The sequence below is a fragment of the Lissotriton vulgaris genome, chromosome 2_1 (assembly GCF_964263255.1).
Source record: "Lissotriton vulgaris chromosome 2_1, aLisVul1.2, whole genome shotgun sequence".
Classification (NCBI taxonomy): Eukaryota; Metazoa; Chordata; class Amphibia; order Caudata; family Salamandridae; genus Lissotriton; species Lissotriton vulgaris.
In genome coordinates this window covers 984568733-984589399 of record NC_141687.1, presented here as the reverse complement: position 1 = coordinate 984589399, position 20667 = coordinate 984568733, and the positions used below count along the sequence as shown (strand labels likewise).

Below are 20667 nucleotides of genomic sequence, written 5' to 3'. Positions count from 1 at the left end.
AAAGTGGATCATAGTTAAGTGCTTTGGTCTAAAACCGCCTTGCTCCTCTGGGATCAGTCCAATGTAAAAGACCCAGGCAGCTAGATGCTTCAACAGTGTTTAAACAAAAAGTTTGGATGGAATATCCAAATTAAGCGATAGTTAGTGGACTGGTCCATTTCCCCTTTTTTATCAATGGGCTTCAATATGGCTAATTTCCATAAATCTGGGTGGGAGCCTGTATATGTTACCCTTTTGAAAAAACCTACTCAGAATTAGACCCTACTTCCTAGGGTCTCTCTTAAAGATCACGGATGGCGGACCATCTGATTAGATCACTCTAGGGGCTTTCATATTACAGGTTATTTTGGGCAGCATTGCTGCCATTTGAGTGTTTGCAATCCCATCTACATCAACTTGAGGACTGGCAAGAGTCCCTAGCACATTCTCAGAATTTCCTCCACTATAAAGTGAGTAAATAAAGTTATACCAGAGTTCCTCACTTATGTGTGCCTCAAGGGAAGATGGTGGTCAGAGGGTTACAGAGTTCACAGCACCAGAAGTTCTAACTATTCTTATCCACAATGGCAGCAAGCATTAGTTACCAATTTTTGAGGGCGCATGATTTTCATTAACAATTTTCAAGAAGCATCAATGGCTGCTCTTAAACTGGCATTACTTTGCTTTAAGTAAAAGCGCCGACGACTCCTATTTCGCCACTCTTCTACCTTCCTGACAATCATAATTAACCCAGCTATTACCCCTTCCTCTTGCCCCACTAGTTTGATAAAGGCCCTACTTGGCCAGCTTAAAGTGGGCTAATAATTGCATTGTTAATCTGCAAGACCAACCAAATGCGTCTTGGCCTGCTTCCAAGTCTAAATGCTCAAATTCAGTTGACGAAAGGGCCTGCAAGGGGTCTTCAGTGATGACAGCACTAACTCTCCTATAATAAACTACCTAAATGGACAGGATGGCACTTGCACAAGACAAGAAAGGATCTTTAAACTCCAAGATAAGAGCAAAGTGGTCACTAGGCCATTATTCAATATCTATACGTTTTTCACAAGATGAAATTGGTTAATTGGAACAAACACATAATCAATGGGCATGCTGCTGTTATCATGTAAATAAATCTGGTCACTGTTGTCATTGGTCAATTCACATGACAGTGCCCAGAATTTTAAAATATTTCAGGACCAAGATTATTTTCAAACACGGGTAGAGAAACTCTTCTAACTTGAAGGTATTCAAGTAAAACTACTTTTTCTATGGAAAACTCTTTGAGGTTAGAATCTAACGCCTTTTGTTTCAACTCTTTTGTAGGTTACATCTTCAATAGACTTTTATTCTAGTTCAAATTATTTCTTTATTCAACTTATGTTTCAGATCCACGTGGCTTATCATACTCTTGTTTGGATGTTTATATGGCCATCTATTTTTAGAATATTATTTGTAGTCTGTTGCATAGAGTGCTAGTACAGTTATGGCATCCCTACTTTAGTGATTATATCATATCAAAGTACTAAAGGTTTACCCTTATATTATCCAAATGCTACCATACAACATACCCCTCTCCTGATAGTGATCCATGGTTCACTGGGTGATAAACACCAACTAATTAAGACAGGAAATTACATCACAGGAATTTGATTAGCACAATTTTGGCTGTGGAACTTCAGACTAGAAACATTGGAAAGTCTACCATCTTGGATAAGACCAGACTTTCAGCTAGCCATGCCCATACCTTCCAAGGAACTAAGGGCTTAATTACGAGTTTGGTGGTCCATGGGACTGTTGAACCTGTAGTGGTGGTCTCTGGACCGCCAGAGAGGTGGTCCACCTGCCGTATTTCGACAGCCATGGTGGTACCATTACAGGACCGCTGCTACCACTGGGATCATTGATCCTGTGGCAGTGGCTCAGCGGTCAGAGGCCATAATATGCTGGCAATGCAGCTGCTGCACTGACAAACATATTATGAGTTTCCTCACTGCCCTTCTGTTCATGGTGGTGAATAGATACATATAAACATGTATCTGGGGTGACCATTCATAAAAGGCAGATTTGCTATTGTGCAAGTCGAATAATGCTTATATTGATTGGGCAGATTGGCTGTAATTCGAAATATTGAAAGATATTTGAATACGAGGAGCAGGAACTGTACCCTGAGGATATTTCTCTCAATTAAACCACCCTTGCAGTCTCAAACTCAAATAATTCAGCAGTACTCAAAAAGTGGAAAGATGATTCTGTGAGCTAAACTCTCACTGTTAACTTCTATCATGACCTACAAACACATCTAGAGTTTGAATCCCGGCTCTACAACTCAGTCTTCTATTCCTCCAAGAGCCTACTTGTTCAGTACTTAAAGTTGTCAAAATGTTAGTATAAAGTGATGTATGTAAAAATAAGTCCAACAAAAAGTAGTAGTGGGTCAAAGGAAGGCTAGCTAGGTTCTCTTTTTCCTCCTCACAGATACATAACAAGTTAGCTCCTTTCTTTGACCCACTGCTCCTTTTTGTTGGTGTAATTGTTTATTTAGGGGTAGTAGCATTGCCTGGTCGTTAAACATCCCCTAGGACCCTCTTTCCCCCGTGTATCTTTATGTAAAAATAAGTCACAAACACAACAAGGCGCTCATAGATGTGTAATCTTGTACACCAACAGCCTATTTAGTGTATGTGCCATAAAAATATTTAAAGTTAGTTACACTTAAAAGGAACCTTTTCTATACATTTTTCCCGTTTTTTTGAAAGGTGACATACAAAATATAGTTTCTCCAGTACGAAATCCATTTGAAAATATTGATAGTATGTGTGCTGCAAAATTATTTTATAGCAAATGTCAGCCATCTTCTGACGACAGTCAGGAACCTGCATTTATTCTAATAGGTCAACATTTTAGAAATGTTATGTAATTAGTGCTTTAAATAACACCAACCTTTTCTGGTTCTTGTCTCAGTGAAATATGTTCATTGTTTTTGCATGCAGATTAAGAAGAGGTTAATGGACCACACCAAGAAACACGAATCACTTTTCCATACCGTACAGAACAACAGGAAACCAGCAGGGGAAAAAGAGGCGCAAAAGGTAATCTAGCAGAGACAGATTTTTATTCCAAGAAGATGATTGTTTGAAGGAAAACAATAGGCCACATTTACTGTATTTTGATCATGGTAGCGCAGCATGCCTCCCAGCTGCGCGTCAAAATAAAAGGGGAGGAATGCACCGTATCTACAAGATATGGAGCAATCCTCTCCTTTTCCCCTGTGCCAGCGCAGACACCCATACGCCATGGTGCAAGGGTGCCTGCCCCTTCTATGTGTGCTGAGGAATGCCACACACATAAAAATAGCAAAAAACAAGGAGAAATAAAAGTAGTTCTCCTTGTTGCACCACTCCTATGCCTCCCCAACGGAGGTGTAGGGTTCTGACACATGTGTTAGGTTCCATGGATGTTGTGAGTGAACACGCACAGCAACACCCATGGAACACCCCTTTCACGCAGAGTAATGCATGAAAGGGGCCCATATTTACAAGGCAATGAAAAGTCACTCATGGTGACTTTACATGGCCTTGCAAATGTGGGCATTCACACAGCGCTGCCGGTGAGTCTAAAAAAGTGACGCACCGGCAGATAATGGGCTTGTAAATGAGGCCCTAAATTTTACACAATGGAGATTGTATACATTATTGTTCATTTGGCTTATGTGTATTTCAAATTAAATGCATCAACGTCCATTGTTTCTCGAATATTGCTGCACGTCTAACTACAAACTTGGACCTCGATTACAAACACCCCAGAATATTCTGGTATGTACCATAACTCCTATTATGTCTCATATCAGAATTATGAGTCCTGCAGCAAACACCACATACCCAGTAATTCTACCATCGGCAACTCAAACCTGCCTGTGGGAAAAATGTCTGGTAAATACTAAGACCCAGGGTAGGCAATAATAATTCCACCTGATAAATTCTGAATACCCTGTTGTCAGGCTGTATGTGGTGCAATAATTATCGTACAGGAGAACAGCCATATGGAATAGAGGCCTGATGTCCAAAATGTTGACTTTGCACACAGAAAACACAATACTGAGCCCTTGAATCAGGATTGGGTGGATGTTTTTTTGTGACGTGCATTTTTGAAATACAGAAATTTGGCCAATATAGTGAACTTTCTACATATTCAAATTTATTAGCATGGGTCTGTGGATGCGCCAGTCTGGGTTGCCCTATGGAAGATGATGAACACAACAAACTTGTAAATTTGTGGATATTCAGTTGTAATTTCTATGCTGGTTCCTATTTCAAGTGCAGTACTGCTGACATGCTTCTATAGTGGTAATTTGGATGGTTCATTTGCAAGTTTAGGTGTTCTGCCTCCATATAGAAGACCATTCTATATTGCAGGTAGCTGCAGATTAGGGGCCGTACAAAAGGTAAGAAGGAGAGTGCGCCGTATTATATAGAATGTGCTGCCCCCATATAGAGCAGCTTTAAAGCAGCCACCCGTGTTTCACTGTGCAGGCGGCAACCCACCTGTACTTTTAAGAGTGGTTAGAGATCCCGTTACAGTTGGGTTCAATGAGTGACTGCACCCGCCTGCAAGGGACTATCTAGGGGCGTCTGATACATAGGCAAAGAGATTACCACATTTGTAACAAGTAAAGTACTGCAGTGACACCACTACAAGGGTTCCCGAAGGACATGAGACATGGTGCTGGCTGACTCACCCACCTGAGCTGTCTCTTGATTGGCTGCAGCTAAAATCAGCTGGAGCAGGGACTTTTTTCCAATCTCATTATGGGAATAATATGCTTATAGCCTACCTGATGAGCAGACTGGATAAGTCCCTGTTGGGAAGCTGTACAGGAAAGAACAATCTCACAAATTAGCCACTTCCAATGACTTTCCCTGAGTGACAACCCAACTTTAAATGGTTATTGCCTCAAAAAGGGTAGGTTTCATCAGTCTCACACCCAGCAGGGGTATGCAGTGGTCTTGTGCAGATATGTATTGCTGCCACCTACTCCAATATGTGAACCACCCTTTTCTCCAAAGTCCAGCTAGTCTCTAGCTTTCACACACAGACATGGGGTGAGCAAAAAAATGTAAGGCAGGAGGAACCTAGGTGAAAATTCAAATGTGGGGACCACTGGTAATGTACAGTTGCCCAGGTGTTGAACCTGCTCTTTATGTGGGTGCTTTATAATCCTGTTGCTGCTGGGTGACGTTTTTGTGAGATGGATTCTTACTTTGACCCGCTCTGTTCTTTGGGGCAAGCTTACGCAGCCTGTGCTTGCTGAGCAGTTTTCTGTGCTATCCCTATTGTGTGTGCTCCAACAGATATGTGTTTCTGTGAGAAAGACGTTTGGACTTGACTGTCAGTGCTAGACCAGTTCAGTTCGTGGAATCAAGAAAAGCGTCATATACTGTTGTAAAGTTGCTACTAGTAGTAGTTTAAAAACCAAATTTGATGTTGGGCGCACTATGAGAAGACCGCCCTAATAGAGGCAGAGATCTTCTCATCGTAAAGTATAAGGAAAAGTTTTAAAGTGTATTCAAATTCAAATAATATTTGAAGTATATTTATGTTAATATTATTGTTAATACATTTGAGGCAGTGAAAATGAAAAACACATGCTCAACACTATTAACTTAATTTTGAATTAAATATTTCATTAAGATAAGTATATTAATGTTAATTAAAACGATTATTTAAAAATGTTATTTTGAAAAAGTACCTAAAGTAATTTTTTTATGTATTCATCGTGCATTAAAAGTTACAAAAAAATTATATATAATACATTTTAATTAATTTGATTAGTTTTTAAAATAACTTTACATTTATGTTTTATTACAAAATTAACTTAAATATTTCAAACATAAAACATAAAATAACATGTATTTGTAATTTTTTAACATCAACATGAATGTATATATTTTTTAAACGTTTAAATAAATGAATTTCTTTTAATTTTTTTTATGGAGGTTCAAATTCCATTCCTCTGTTGCTTTCCATGGAAGGGTGTTGAAGTACCAGTGGTTGGCCAAGTGGAGATGGACTTGCTTCAGCTCTAAGCTGCAGTACATTTACTACTGTTTCAGGTCCTTTTAGCTGCAGTCACTATAAAAGTGCAGTTTGTGAATATCAATGGGCTTATTTCTCTGTGGGTGTTAGAAATTGGGTTACTGATTGGGGAGAGGAGTTGGCCTAACGGCTAGGGCGGTCAACCTCGAATTTGGGGAACTGGCTTCGAGTCTCGGCAATGATGCTGAACATCCTGTGATTCTGTGCAAATCACTTAATCTCCCCGTGCTTAACAGAGATTAAAAAAAGTGTCCTCATGTACTGCAACTGGCGCTTTGTAAAGTGCTCTGATACCCGATTCGGGTCAAGTTCGCGCTATAAAAAACTCTGTAAAATAAACTGATGGAGGGAGGGTGGGAAACACTACTCAAGCAGCAACCACAATACTTGTCAGGGTGAAGTCACAAGATCAGACTCCAAATAAACCTGTGATCCATCCTCTGGTAGCTTGCCACAGAGCAGACAGGCTTAATTTAGAGGCAATGTGTAAAGTAGTTATGCAGCACTTCAAACAATAATAAAGTGAAAACACAACTCCAAAATATCCCAAACCAATTTAGGAAAATAAAGCCAATAATGGGCATCGAGGATGGTCGTTGCTGTAGCTGTCGGTGTTGCGGACGATCGCTGCTGGAGCTTAGCAATGGCAGTTCCCCTCCAGCCTGCAGAGTTGTGGTACGAAGTGCAGTTCTTGAGCTGTTGGGCATCGTTTGCTGTCGCTGCAGCACAAAGAGACGGATTTGTCAGAACTTTGCGCTGGTAGGCAGCGTGGGCAGTAAGATCTTGGCGTGAACAGGTCCACTTGAATTCGTGAAGAGTTCAAAATATTTCAGGGGGAGCTCAACTCAGGCCACACCAAGGGTCTATGTCTTGAGGGGCTTCACTTGGGGGCCAGGAACTCACTCCACCAAAGGCCATCAGGTCTCAGGCAGGTCCAGTTACAGGTCCAGGTAGCTGGTCAGCTGGGCAATAGCTGGTGGCCTCCGGAACTTGTTATATACCTATAGCTCAGAACAGAAGGTCAGCTGGCTGACCCTTGAAGTCACTTCAGCCTGTGATTAAGGGTGCAGATTCAATGTTCCTTCTCATCAAGGCAGCAGATCAGCAGTGTAGCAGGGCTGCAGAGTGGTACTCCTTCTGGCAGCAAAGCAGCACAGCAGTCTTTCTTTTGTAGTATTCACAGGTGCACAGGTAACATGAAAAGTTGGTGTCTTAGGTCCAATATATATATTTGGTGTCTTGTTTGAATTGTGAGAAACTTCTAGAGGATTCCCTTTGAAGTGCTCAGGTTTCCTGTCTCCCCTGCCCTTGCTCCAGACTAACTACAGGTGGTATACAATTCTTTGTGTAAAGGCAGGTCACCGCCTTTTCCGGTGTAAATAGGGCTGTGCCCACCTCCACCACCTATTTTGCCAGTGATGGCACATCTAAGTACACGTAAGCTCTTTATTGTCTGTGGCTGTCTAGGAGGAATACCCAAAGACTAATGTCAGCTACACTGAGTCATGTGAACCAGCGCTAAGTGGCTAAAGAAGGAAATTCTAGAGAAAATGATTAGGGGTTCTGTCCACCTTACCCTCCCGTACCTGAGCAGGAGACATCCAAGGATGAGAAAGTAGAAACAAGGGGTACTGAAGGGATCAATCCACTTTTAATTTTCAAACAAGAAACAATTAATTATCTTGTGATTAACGAATTATACACTGAAAAAATATATATATATATATTCATATACACATATATGAGCGGACATCCAGGGAGGCACAACAAATAACAATCTATATACAAAACATCACATGTACATTATATACAAATATACAAAACATTTACAATATCAACAAACACTTTTCTGTACCCTAAATACAAGGAATATATAAGAATATATATACACACCAATTTACATAAGTACCTCCTCTTAATTTGCAATGGAGTGCACAACAAAATGGTAGTCCCAAAAGCAAAGCACCAGGGGGTTAAAACATCAACCCAGTCTATATTTGTGTTGGTGCACCTAAGAAAAAAATCAAATCTTTCTTGAATTATAACAGGGGACTCCGTTCAAAGCAAGAGGTGTCGACGCAGTCGCGGTCACGTTTCAGCCAGATGATATAGGCTTCATCAGGACATGGGTACTCTAGTAATAACAAATATATATATTATCTTCTTTCTTGCCAAAAATGGGCACCACATAAAATAAAATAAAATAACAGCTGCAAGAATTACAAACTCTCCCCCACACGTGGAAATGCAGTGTCAATAGGTGAATCCATCAAGGAAGAGGAAGGGAAGCAGATAGTCAAAGCCCAACCAGGAACAACTTTAAGGGCAAACATTGATTAAGAGAATATAAATAATACAAGGAACTCTCAGAAGAAACCTCAGCCACACCTCTAAGGGTGAACAGCACACACGTGTGACAAAATCAAACAGTGTATAAGTGTGTCTCAGTACCGGATACTATAACCAAAAAATCAAGTCAAAGTATAAATACCTAATCTTCAAGGCCCTGGCAGAGCCTAGGGCAGATATCGCCGGCTAGCCCACACAACCACCCACGAGGGTGGGGTAGGAACCACTTTCTTTGCTAAAGTCTTGAAAGTTCTACATAGGGTAAATACATATAAAAAGGCCAATCAGCCACAGGAACAGATCCAATATGGGGAAGATGGCCCCATAAGAGCTATCACTATATTAGGTTATCTAGAAAAGTTACAGCGGGCATACCTTATATATTAACTGTGTCCGCTCGGATAACGATAAAGTAAATCAGGCGTGGCTCAAGTCACACGATCTTCCTACCATCAGGTCGGATCGCAGGGGAAAGAAAAAGAGAGGAACAGCGTATCATCAGTCACACAGACCTCTATCTTCATTTTTCCTACACCAGAGATCAAGCGGCACGAAATACAGGAGAGCACAAGTTGGACTACACACATCTAGAGTCTATACTACGTGTGTATATCCGTCTAAACCAACATAGCCAGTAGTTAATTTAACAAATGAAGGGGGTCAGCCGGTCAAATGAGGAATTAAATGAGGGGGAAGGGGGGGGGGGGGAGGAGGGGGGCTCACAAACCCCATTAGTCACAAACCCACCTGACTTCGAGGGTTCCGCTTTCGATGTAGCTTCTAGGCTGGAAAACAGAGCTAGAACAAAACCCATCCAAGGAAAGAAACCGGGGGGGCCATTGCAGCATATCACTACGCTGCCGTACCTAACGTGCTCCTCAGAAGTCTACTAGATATCGCAAGGACTTGTCAGCCGCCGCAGCCTGCTCGCATAAGTATGCGGAGAGAGAGAAGGCAATTACCTTAAGTCTTCAAACAAAACGGCGACACGAACAAACAGTGTTCACTGCAGCGTCAGTCAATCCACCGGGAAGCTAGGGGCGGCCGACACTGCGCATACTAATGAGGCGTATCATGCGTCAGCAAGAGCGCCTAACCCACGGGCAACACTAAAAAGGGACTACGAATCTCAAAGAGGATCCCTCAGTCCGTATACACGCGACCGAGGTACATCTACCGGCATTGGAGGATCGTACGTGCACAAAAGATTACAAAGAGAAGGCCAGACTCATTCTAACAGGCAAATGTGTACAAATCAATAATAATAACAAAAAATAAAGTTACGAAAAATAAATATTTAATAAGCATAAGATAACAAATAAACAAAGCAAGTCCCAAGTGACATAAAGAACATGTATAGCATACACTAATCCTCCTGCATTTCCACTATTGGGTTCCCATTTTAAAGAAGGCACCTGGACCTTTTAGTGCAAACGGACAAGACAGCATTCAAATGGACGAAGGACATTCAAGTTCAAACTGTGGCATTATCTATGGCTTTATATACAAGATAAAATCCCATCAAAAATAAGTATACATGTCAGTATAGCTTATCTATACATACTTCAGTAGTATGTGTCATATCATATCATCATCCATATCAACTCGATAAAGTCGACAGCAGAAATGAGCATAGAGCAGAGCTTAAGGAAAAAGGACAAAAGGGTTTAGATCAACGCCCAAATTTCATCACGTTCATTCAGTCCTTTCTCAGACGTATGGTACCTCTCTATTAGTCTTGCTTCTGTACGATTCAACTTGGTCTCTAATTCTGTTTTATTTTTAGCCAAGATGGTAACTAAGACTGCCCAAGTCAACTCTTCATCATTGTGGTCTGCCTCCATATAGTGCTGTACTAGAGGCGCCCCAATGTACTTGCATCTTATGCGTGATTTATGCTGTCCAATACGCATTTTGACTGCTTGCGTAGTCTGCCCAATATAGGACAAATCACAGGGACAATTCACTACATAGATACAATTCTTGGTGTTGCAATTAGAGAAGGTACGCATCGTATGTGTGTCGCCATTGATGTCGATCTCTTTCAGATCCTTTGTTTAGGACACACCACACAATTCATGCAGTGGTAGTGTCCGATCACAGGTGGTAATCCTAATAAGCTCCTAGTATCTTTTTTGCTTGTCAACACTCTACTCGCCTTCACCAAATGCTGCTTTATATATTTACTTTTCGGAACGCAAAAAGTGGTTTAGGGATATTCAAATGTTCTATAAGTCTCCAATTTTTTGAAATAATCTGTTTGACCTTATTCGCTTTGGGGTTGAATGTTAGGACGCAGGTCAATGATATGCCCTCTTTCTTCTCTTTGGGTATCAGCAAACTTTCTCAAGGCGTGTACCAAGCACGTTTAAGTGCTGCTCTGACCAACTTCCTGGGATATCCTCTATTACAGAGTTTATTCATTAGAGTATCCGCATTATCAAAATAGTCGCTTTTGTTGGAGCAGTTGCGACGAATACGCAAAAATTGCCCATAGGGCAAGCTTTCCTTAAGGCTCCTTGGGGGACCACTACTGAATTCTAAGAGTGTATTCCGGTCAGTGGGTTTAGTGTAAAGGTTAACCTTCAGGACTCCCTCGTTGTTGAAAATCCACACATCGAGCAAGTTGATTTTGTCATTGCTAGCACTCATAGTGAATCTCAAATCCGAAGAACACGAATTGAGCCACTCATGAAACCGGGAAAGTTCCTCATTATTGCTATTCCAGATGAGGAATATGTCGTCGATGTAGCGAACCCACCTCGACATCAAGTGCCGGAATGGTTTCGCCTCACCGAAGACATACACCTCTTCAAATTGATCCATCACCAGGTTGGCAATCTCCGGTGCAAAACAACACCCCATCGCGACTCCCTTAAGTTGTAAATAAAGGGAGTCTTTGAAAGTGAAAAAGTAATTTTTTAGACAAATTTTGGCCAATTCTATGATGAATTTCGTAGGCACCTGGTGAGGTCTGCTTCTACGGTCTAACAGCATCCCCATGACCAACAGTGCCTCATCCTGTGGTATGTTGGTGTACAAACTCTCGATGTCGAAGGTGACCAACAACTGCTGGTCACCATCAAACACCGAGTTTTCAACCTTTTGTATAAAGTCCATAGTTTACCCCAGTATTGGAACTTTCATAGATTCCCATGCTTTGTATCATTCCCCGTCGTCGGAATGGGAGTCTCGGTAACAAAAATACCATAGCTGTAGGTACAAAAGACAATGGAAAAAGGCCTAGGCCTCATTACCTTTTGTAGCATATCACCCTCTTTGTGTAAAAGAGACCAAACTTTTGGCCTCAGCCAATCAGAAGTGCCTCACCACTTAGAACCTTCCTGAAGGAACCTCAGAGCCTCAGATTTTCTACCGCACGTTGTGCTAGGGAGTCTCCATTGAGCTCTGCTCAACTTCTACAACTTCTACAGGATTTCATCAGGTTTTTTCTCAGTTTTTTCTTCAGGATCTTTTGGATTCTTCTCAGGATTGTTGCTGTTTGCCAGTATGTCGGAGATTGTGAAGAAAAAAGCGCTTTTCAAGCCTTGTTCCTCCTGTGGCAAGAAAAGGCTGTTTGTGGAGGACAAGCATGAGGACTGCATCTATTGCCTCTATCCTGACCATCTAGTGGATAAATGTGCAATCTGTCGCTCTTTTTCTGCCAAAACCCTCCGGGACCGTGAGGGTAGGCTCCTGACATGGCTGCAAAAGCTTAAATCGAGGAAGGATACTGTCTCCAGCGACAGTGAAGATGCTGGATCGATGACATCTACTAGAAGGTCAGTGAAAAGGGGTAGGGGTTCCCCTTCTTCTTCTGTCAGTCGATCTTCTAAGGCCTCAAAAAAGACCCCCAGTGAGTCTGAGAGCCAAGGTCCCAGCAAATCTCCTCACGGAAGTGTAAAGGAGAGGGATGGACCTTCTACGCAGTCTGCTGGCGCGAAGACTTCCACAGCCTTCAAAACGCCTCAAAGCCAGTCTTCTGAGAGGACTTCTAGGTCCTCGACGACGAAGACGTCGACAGCGGGAGACCCGTCGACTAAGTCATCTAAGGCGCCATCAACTGGAGGTCCGTCGGCGACGAGACCGTCGACGGCGGAGAAGGCGCCGTCGACGAAGGCACCGGCAACACAAGTGTCGACGAAGGAACCGTCGACGAAGGAGCCGTCGACGAAGGAGCCGTCGACGAAGGAGCCGTCGACGAGAGCCCCGTCGACGCCCAAGATCCAGTCGACGACGAAGGCCCCGTCGACGAAGGCCCCGTCGACGAAGGCCCCGTCGACGAAGAACCCGTCGACGAAGAACCCGTCGACGATGGTACCAACGAAGGCGACGACGACAGTGTCGACGACGAGAGTCCCGTCGACGGCAATGACGACGATGTCATCGACGATGGTCTCGTCGACGAGAGCGTCGACGACCACTACGATGACCATGACGACGGCTGGTGTGTCCACAGTCTCGTCGACGACAACGTCCACGACGCCTATCTCGACGGCGTATGTACAACCGTCGACGACGGAACCCACGATCTTGGCCACGGAAAAGCGTATCACCATTTCGGTGACGCGGATTACACCGGAGATGACTTCTCCAAGGGCAGTGTCCCCTCTGCTTCCAACAATGCTCTTGCAAGAGGGTCAGTCAGAGGAAGATGACCAAGATGCATATAGTTATGCCAATACTCCTTCGCAACTATTTGTCAAATGTCAGGACACCGACTCAGAGGGCGAATACACCCACGAGGAGCATGATCATAGTCATGGTCAGTATCAACAACGGCACTCGGACCAGGGAATGGTTTCAGTGCCAACATCTTTCCTACAGGATCTTCATAGGATGCTGCAGGACTATAAGTCTAAGGCCAGTAGGCCTTTGCCAACTACGTCAACACCTGCTACGCCTTCCACGACTCAGGCGTCAGTGGTGCCACCTACGCTCTCGGCTCCAGCCTCTCCGCAGCCTCAAACAACCGTCCCTCAGGATTCCTTTGGGGTACCAAGATCGCATGATGTTGATGAATCTTCGGATGAGGATCAACATTCGGATCACGTCTCTATTCCTGACACGGAATATGATGAGTACATTATTGACAATCCCGCATCGCCAAATCCGGACCCAGCGGACTCCCCGCCGGCGGATATTGGAGGTTTCCATCAGCTAATGGAGAGGGCGGCGGCGAGATTTAAGTTGGCAATGCCTAAAGTCACCACGGATTGCTTCTTATATGACTTTAAGGAACCTTTCCAGAAAAATGCCAGATCTATTCCGATTGTGGATCATGTATGGAAAGAGGGCCTAAAGACCATGACACACCCGGCGACGGTGGTGCCGGTACTACCGCGTCTGGAAAAGAAATATAGAGCAACCGATGATGCCCCAGCGGCCTTGAAAGGTCATCCAAAACCGGACTCTGTAATCTCGCAGGCAGCGCAGAGGAAATCGCGCAACCCTTCGGCACCGCTGACAACTCCTCCGGACAAGGAAGGACGGAGGCTAGATAATGTTGGGAAAAGATTCTCAGCGATGGCGAGTTTGCTGGTGAGAGCGGCTAATGCCTTAGCCATCCTGGGAAGGTACGACCGTCAACTTTGGTGCGATGTCTCCCCGTACCTTGACCAGTTACCTCCTGAATCAATGTCGGAGGCAAAGAAAGTTTTGAAAGAGGGGGAAGCGACGTCGATGGAAATAATCGATTGTGCAATGGATATTGCTACTACGGCATTTCGTTCACTAGCTGGAGCGGCAGTGCTCCGTCGCCATGGGTGGCTTAAAGCTACTTGGTTCCGACCAGAGGTCCAGAACAAAGTGTTGGATCTTCCCTTTGATGGTGAGGCTCTATTCGGCAAACTTATTGACGACACCCTTCAAGATATTAAAAAAGACACAGAGACCGCTAGGTCTTTAGGAACACTTCAGTACAGGAAGTCCCCCTTCAAGGGAGCCAGAGGCAGGGGTGGTACGTATAGAGGATCCTTCCAACACCAACGGTATTCCAACACAGGATCCGGTTCCCAACAGCACCGCCAATCTTACCAACAGCGGCAAGGCCAGTCTACCAACTACTCCAGGCCTTACAGTAAAGGAAAGCAAGGTGCGCGAGGACGGGACTCGTCCAAGCGCCAATAGCGGCCTCCTGGCTCTTCCTACTGGACCCTCCTCCAGGAAATCAGCAGTTGGAGGCAGGGTCAACAAATTCCTTCACAACTGGTCCCTCATAACATCGGACCGTTGGGTGCTCAACATCATTCGGAAAGGGCATACCTTAGAGTTCACTCAAGTTCCGCCACCCAAGCCCCCGGCAGCCACTCCTTCAAAACACCAGCGTCTCCTTCGGCTCGAGGTTCAACAAATGCTCCGAAAAGGGGCGATAGAGCCAGTTCCATCGAATCAGAGAAACCAGGGATTTTATTCCAGGTTCTTCCTGGTGAGGAAAACGCTCGACAAGTGGCGTCCCATTTTAGACCTCAGGGGGCTAAACACCTATCTCATCTCTCTATCCTTCAGGATGGTGTCCCTCCAGGACATCTTGAAACTAATCAACCCAGGAGATTACATGGCCACACTCGATCTCGAAGATGCCTATTTTCATGTTCCGATTCACCCAGCACACAGAAGGTTTCTGCGATTCACAGTAGCCAAGAGCCATTACCAATTCAGAGTTTTACCCTTTGGACTCCGTTCAGCCCCAAGGATATTCACGAAAGTGCTGGCTCCAGTAGCGGCTTTCCTACGGAGGCACAAGTTTCAAGTCTTCCCCTATCTGGACGACTGGCTGCTGAAGGCTCCGTCCAGAGAGGCAGCGCTACAGGCGGTTCAAGCGTGTACCAATTTATTCCGAAACCTGGGTCTCACTCTAAACGACGAGAAATCTTGCCAGGTCCCGTCCAGAAGAGCCCGGTTTCTGGGAGCCATCTTGGACTCAAAGCTTTCACGAGCTTTTCCCACTCTGGAAAGGAGGCACAAGTTACAAAGGATGGCCCAAGACTTGCAATCAAAAAAGTCTCTTTCAGTTCGCCGCTACAAGTCTCTGCTGGGAGTAATATCGTCGTGCATTCCACTGGTTCCCCATTGCAGACTAAGGATGCGTCCCTTGCAGGAACAACTGGACAATCAATGGCGGCAAGTCCACGGTTCCTTCGACGACACAGTGGCGATCACTCCGGAAATGAAGAATGCGGCCCTATGGTGGACAGACCTAGACAACTTGTCCCAAGGCCTATCCTTCGCAAGCGACCCGTCTCCACAAGTGATAACGACGGATGCGTCGTTGGAAGGCTGGGGAGCAGTGCTGCAGGAACTTCATGTCAGTGGGCATTGGTCGCCCCAGGAGAAAGGCCTCCACATCAACCTGTTAGAACTCAGGGCGATACGTCTGGCTCTGCAATCGTTTCTTCCTCTCCTGGAGGGTTCACAAGTGCTTATCAGGACGGACAACACCACGGCCATGCACTATGTGAACAAGGAAGGAGGGACCAGATCACGCCCATTGTCACAAGAAGCCCAGCAGATTTGGGATTGGGCTATTCGACACAACATGTCTCTGATGGCGGAACACTTGCCGGGCGTCCTCAACGAAAACGCCGACAAACTGAGCAGGTCATCCTCGGTCACCCACGAATGGGAGTTGAATCAAGACATTTTGGAACAAATCTTCAGCCGGTGGGGAAAACCGGACATCGACCTGTTTGCCACCCCGACCAACAGCAAATGCCGGTCTTACGCAAGCAGGCTTCCCCATCCAAATTCTCTGGGAAATGCCCTTTTGATACCCTGGTCGAAGACATTTGTCTACGCTTTTCCTCCCATTCCTCTAATACCACGACTAATCAAGAAATTCAAGATGGAACCGTGCAGGATGATCCTGGTAGCCCCGGCTTGGCCGAGGCAGTTCTGGTTCACGGAGCTCCATCTGCTGTCGATCGCTCCTCCTGTACCTCTCCAAATTCTGCCGGACCTTCTCACGATGTCCGAAGGACAGATTCTACATCCAGACCCTCAGTCGTTACACCTGACTGCATGGCTCCTGAGCAGCGAGAATTTATGAACCTGCCATTGTCTAAGGAAGTTAGGGAGGTTTTGTCCCAAGCAAGGGCCCCTTCCACTAACAAAACTTACCGCCTTAAGTGGAAAAGATTCTGTTGTTGGTGTCGACAGCAACACATTGATCCATTCAATTCCAAACCTCATCAGGTCCTCCCATACCTACTGTCCTTGGCCAAGTCTGGTCTGGCCCACTCATCAATTAAAGTCCATTTGGCTGCTTTGTCACGATTCAGGAGGACGGAATCTGGACCTTCATTATGGTCTTCAAGGATAATCAAACAGTTTCTTAAGGGTCTGTTCAGGGTCTATCCACCGGTGAGACCACCTCCACCAACGTGGCATTTAAATCTGGTCCTTTCTCAACTCATGAAGGGCCCATTTGAACCAGTCCATCGTTCTGACATCAAATACCTTTCGTGGAAATTGGCTCTTCTCCTCGCTCTCACGTCGGCTCGGCGTGTAGGGGAATTACAGGCCTTGACCATTCAGGAACCTTTCCTTCAATTCAAAAGGAACACTGTCATCATGAGGACTAACCCTAGGTTCATGCCAAAGGTCCCCTCGGACTTCCATTTGAATGAACCGGTCATTCTGAAGACGTTTTTTCCTCAGCCTTCCACACCGGCGGAAAAAGCCTTGCATTCACTGGATGTACAGCGATGCTTGAAGTTTTACTTACAGCGTACTAAGGATTTTCGGAAATCTACCCAACTGTTTGTGGCCTTCGGGGGACCAAGTAAAGGCCTTCCACTCTCCAAACAGGGTGTTTCAAGGTGGATCACAAGTGCTATATTACATTGTCACAGGGCTGCTGGTAAGCCTCTGACTGGAAAGATACGAGCGCATTCCACAAGATCTGTGGCTTCCTCCACAGCACTCTTCGCAGGGGTGCAAATTAAGGACATCTGCAGAGCTGCGACCTGGAGCAGCGTTCACACTTTTACCAAGCACTACTGCTTGGAATCTCTGCAGCAGGAGGATGCAGCAGTTGGACAGGCTGTCCTGAGGAACCTCTTCCACTAATGGTGAGCTTTCCTGTCTTCCCACCTTCCATTTTTTCACATTTTGTATCTAATGTTATGTTGTCTACTGCTATTATTTATGATGCAAAATGTGATTATCTTGCTACTGCTTGCTACTCTGATACAAAGCATGGGAATCTATGAAAGTTCCAATACTGGGGTAAGAAAACAAGTTACTTACCTGTAACTTTAGTTCCCCAGTATTGGTAACTTTCATAGATTCCCATGCGCCCACCCGCCTCCCCGGGGAAAGCTCAGCCTACAGCACAGATGGTGTCTCAGTACACAACGGCTACGAAAATCTGAGGCTCTGAGGTTCCTTCAGGAAGGTTCTAAGTGGTGAGGCACTTCTGATTGGCTGAGGCCAAAAGTTTGGTCTCTTTTACACAAAGAGGGTGATATGCTACAAAAGGTAATGAGGCCTAGGCCTTTTTCCATTGTCTTTTGTACCTACAGCTATGGTATTTTTGTTACCGAGACTCCCATTCCGACGACGGGGAATGATACAAAGCATGGGAATCTATGAAAGTTACCAATACTGGGGAACTAAAGTTACAGGTAAGTAACTTGTTTTCATCGCGCACAAAAGCCTTGGTGGTACAGACAAACGGTTTAAGGAATGTGTCAATAAATTTAGCTAAAGGCTCAAACATTGAGCCGCATGCCGCAATAATTGGGCGTCCCGGAGGTTTTTGGGCGTCCTTATGTACCTTCGGAAGTATATATATAATGGGTGTCTTTTGTTCCTAAGGGTTCAACAATTCATATTCTTTTTTGCCAAGGTATCCCAAGCCTAAGGCTTCAGTGGTCAAATGCAGAATTTTGGCTCTCAACATAGGGGCGGGGCTATTGTCTATTTTACGATAATGAGCAGGATTATTCAGCTGTTTCAGTACTTCACTATCATACTCATCACTGTCCCACAATACAATACCTCCACCCTTGTCGGCAGGTTTTATCACTGCTAAGGGGTTATTCGCTAGACTGATAAGTGCTTGTTGATCTTCTTTCCAAAAATTGAATCTATAAGAAATATTCTTTTTATTCAATTTATCTAACTCCCTTAACACCTGGTTCTCACAGAGTATCACTTCATCTGGCATGCTAGCAGAGTCAGGGTAAAAAGTGGACCTAAGTTTGAGTCCACTAACATTCCATTCTGTAGGTTGTTCTTGATCTAGAAAAAATGCTTTTAACCTAACCTTTCTGAGGAACTGAAGGACCTCAGTTTTCATATCTACAGGGTCTTGTATGGTTAAAGGCACAAAAGATAATCCTTTCTAGAGGTCCCTTAATTCCACTGGGGTCAAAGATATTTTGGACAGATTGTAAATGGGTATAGGTTCCGTATTCATGGGGTCATTAATATGATTACCACCAGAGCCCTGGAGGTTGTTAGTCATGTTCAACGTGGGTACACTCGTTGCCGCGTCCGGAAAAAATTAGGATCTTGTGCCGGAGCTGGCTTTGGAAAAGGTAGGAAAGATTGATATTGTGGTTGTCTCCAACCTCGACTATAGCCCCTACCTCGCCTACCCCCTCTATCTACAAACGGAGGAGGGTTATGTTGGTATTGGTTGTAGGGTTGGTATTGTGGGTAAGGGGGGTAATAGTAACCTCTGTCACTTTGGTCTGAATCAGTAGAGGAATTGGAGAAAGTCAGGAATCTCGTTTTAGATCTTCCCTTGTACTGGGCTTTAAGATTCCCCGGGTTAGTGTTCTTAAAGAAGTCATCCTTTAGATAGGGGTACACCGGTTCTTGTGTAATGTTTTTTATATCCCTACTTAATTTCGTGGTTTTCAAATTTACAGTATGAGTTTTGAAGTCGGAGAGGGTCTTGTCAATACTGTCTAATAAAGCTTTAGTATCAACTATAGTGGGGTCTCCCTGTATCTCCTCCTCGAATTTTTTAATTTCCTTTGATTCTTCTTCACTAATACGTAATGCTGTAATAATAGATAGAACTATCCAGTCCTGAGAGCATTTCATACCGACCCCATTGAAATCAATCAGATAGGGTTTATCTTGAAGAAAAATCACCGGGATATTTCTCACCTGTAACCCTACAGGTATAGTATTGGATTTTAGGTGCCCTAGCAGTACTTCCGCATGTAACTGTGAGCGGGTATTCTTCTTACGCAATTGAATCCACCTTTCTCCTTTATTAAATAAGGAAATTGCCATCTTTCTAAAAGTGGCTTTTTCAAAATTGTAATTGAAAATACGACTTTATCATAAAAGGATTTTTCATTAAAATTCCAAGTATATAGAACATAAATTGGCTACTAGCTCCCATTTGGAAGATATAATTATTAAGTTTAATAAGGTAACTCCAATGTTTTCCTATGGGAGAGCTAGGCCTCGCAATAATGATAAACAAACTTAAGAGTCAGGAGTGCAGTGTTATGTGATCATTTGCAGTAGGTCTCTTGTGGTCCTTGGTGGATTCCTCACAAAGATAAGTAAACAGTTGGGAGGTATTAAGGTGTGTCTGGGTGTGGTCAATAAAGTCTATGATGGAGTGCGTTCAGTTAACGGTTGCATGCAGGAGAATGAACATGTGTATTACATAGCTCAAAGTGTGGCATGCTCATTAGCATGCCCCAGAGCTGGGGTGGGTGCTACAACTGGCGTCGCATAGGGGATACATGCCACAAAGAAACAAAACTGCTCTCCTTGAGAGTTTGATGACATCCAGCAAACTGTTTGTGCATGCCATGTGTGCCCCGGGAAACAGTCTACGGTTGGCTTATGTGGAGTGAAAGTGACGCTTTATTTCTTACAAGGCCCTTGAAGAAGGTGAAGGCCCTACAGAGAAGCATAGTCAGAAAGTCAGCCAGAAGCCTACAAGTAAGGGCAAAATAAGAGATTCTGTGCCAGACAGTAACACTGAGCCATTGGCTGCATAAAGCAAAAACACTAAGGGCAATGACATCCAGGTATGTAAAAGTGCTAACAGCAGCGACGGCTAGGTGAAAGAAAGTACTAAAAGCAGGCGCAAATAAATGCTAAAAGCAATGACAGACAGGTATGATACACAAAGTTGAGAGTGGTGACGAACATGTACAAGAGACAAAACCGCTCTTCACCTCCAGAGAAAGAAGATGGTGCCATGTGACATCAGCCTGGGCGCAATAACCCAGATGTAAGCAAATGGCTGATGCTTACGGAAGG

At 44.3% G+C, this 20667-nt stretch overlaps 1 protein-coding gene across 18 annotated transcripts in view; it reads left to right on the top strand.

Moving 5' to 3' along the window:
- Positions 1-20667, top strand: part of NOSTRIN (nitric oxide synthase trafficking) — a 709159-nt gene that overhangs the window by 228114 nt on the left and 460378 nt on the right. For all 18 annotated transcript variants that reach the window (XM_086956574.1, XM_086956575.1, XM_086956569.1 and 15 more), the window contains one exon: positions 2973-3071. In XM_086956574.1, the coding sequence (XP_086812700.1) occupies positions 2973-3071 (99 nt within the window). The remainder of the gene's footprint in view (positions 1-2972; positions 3072-20667) is intronic.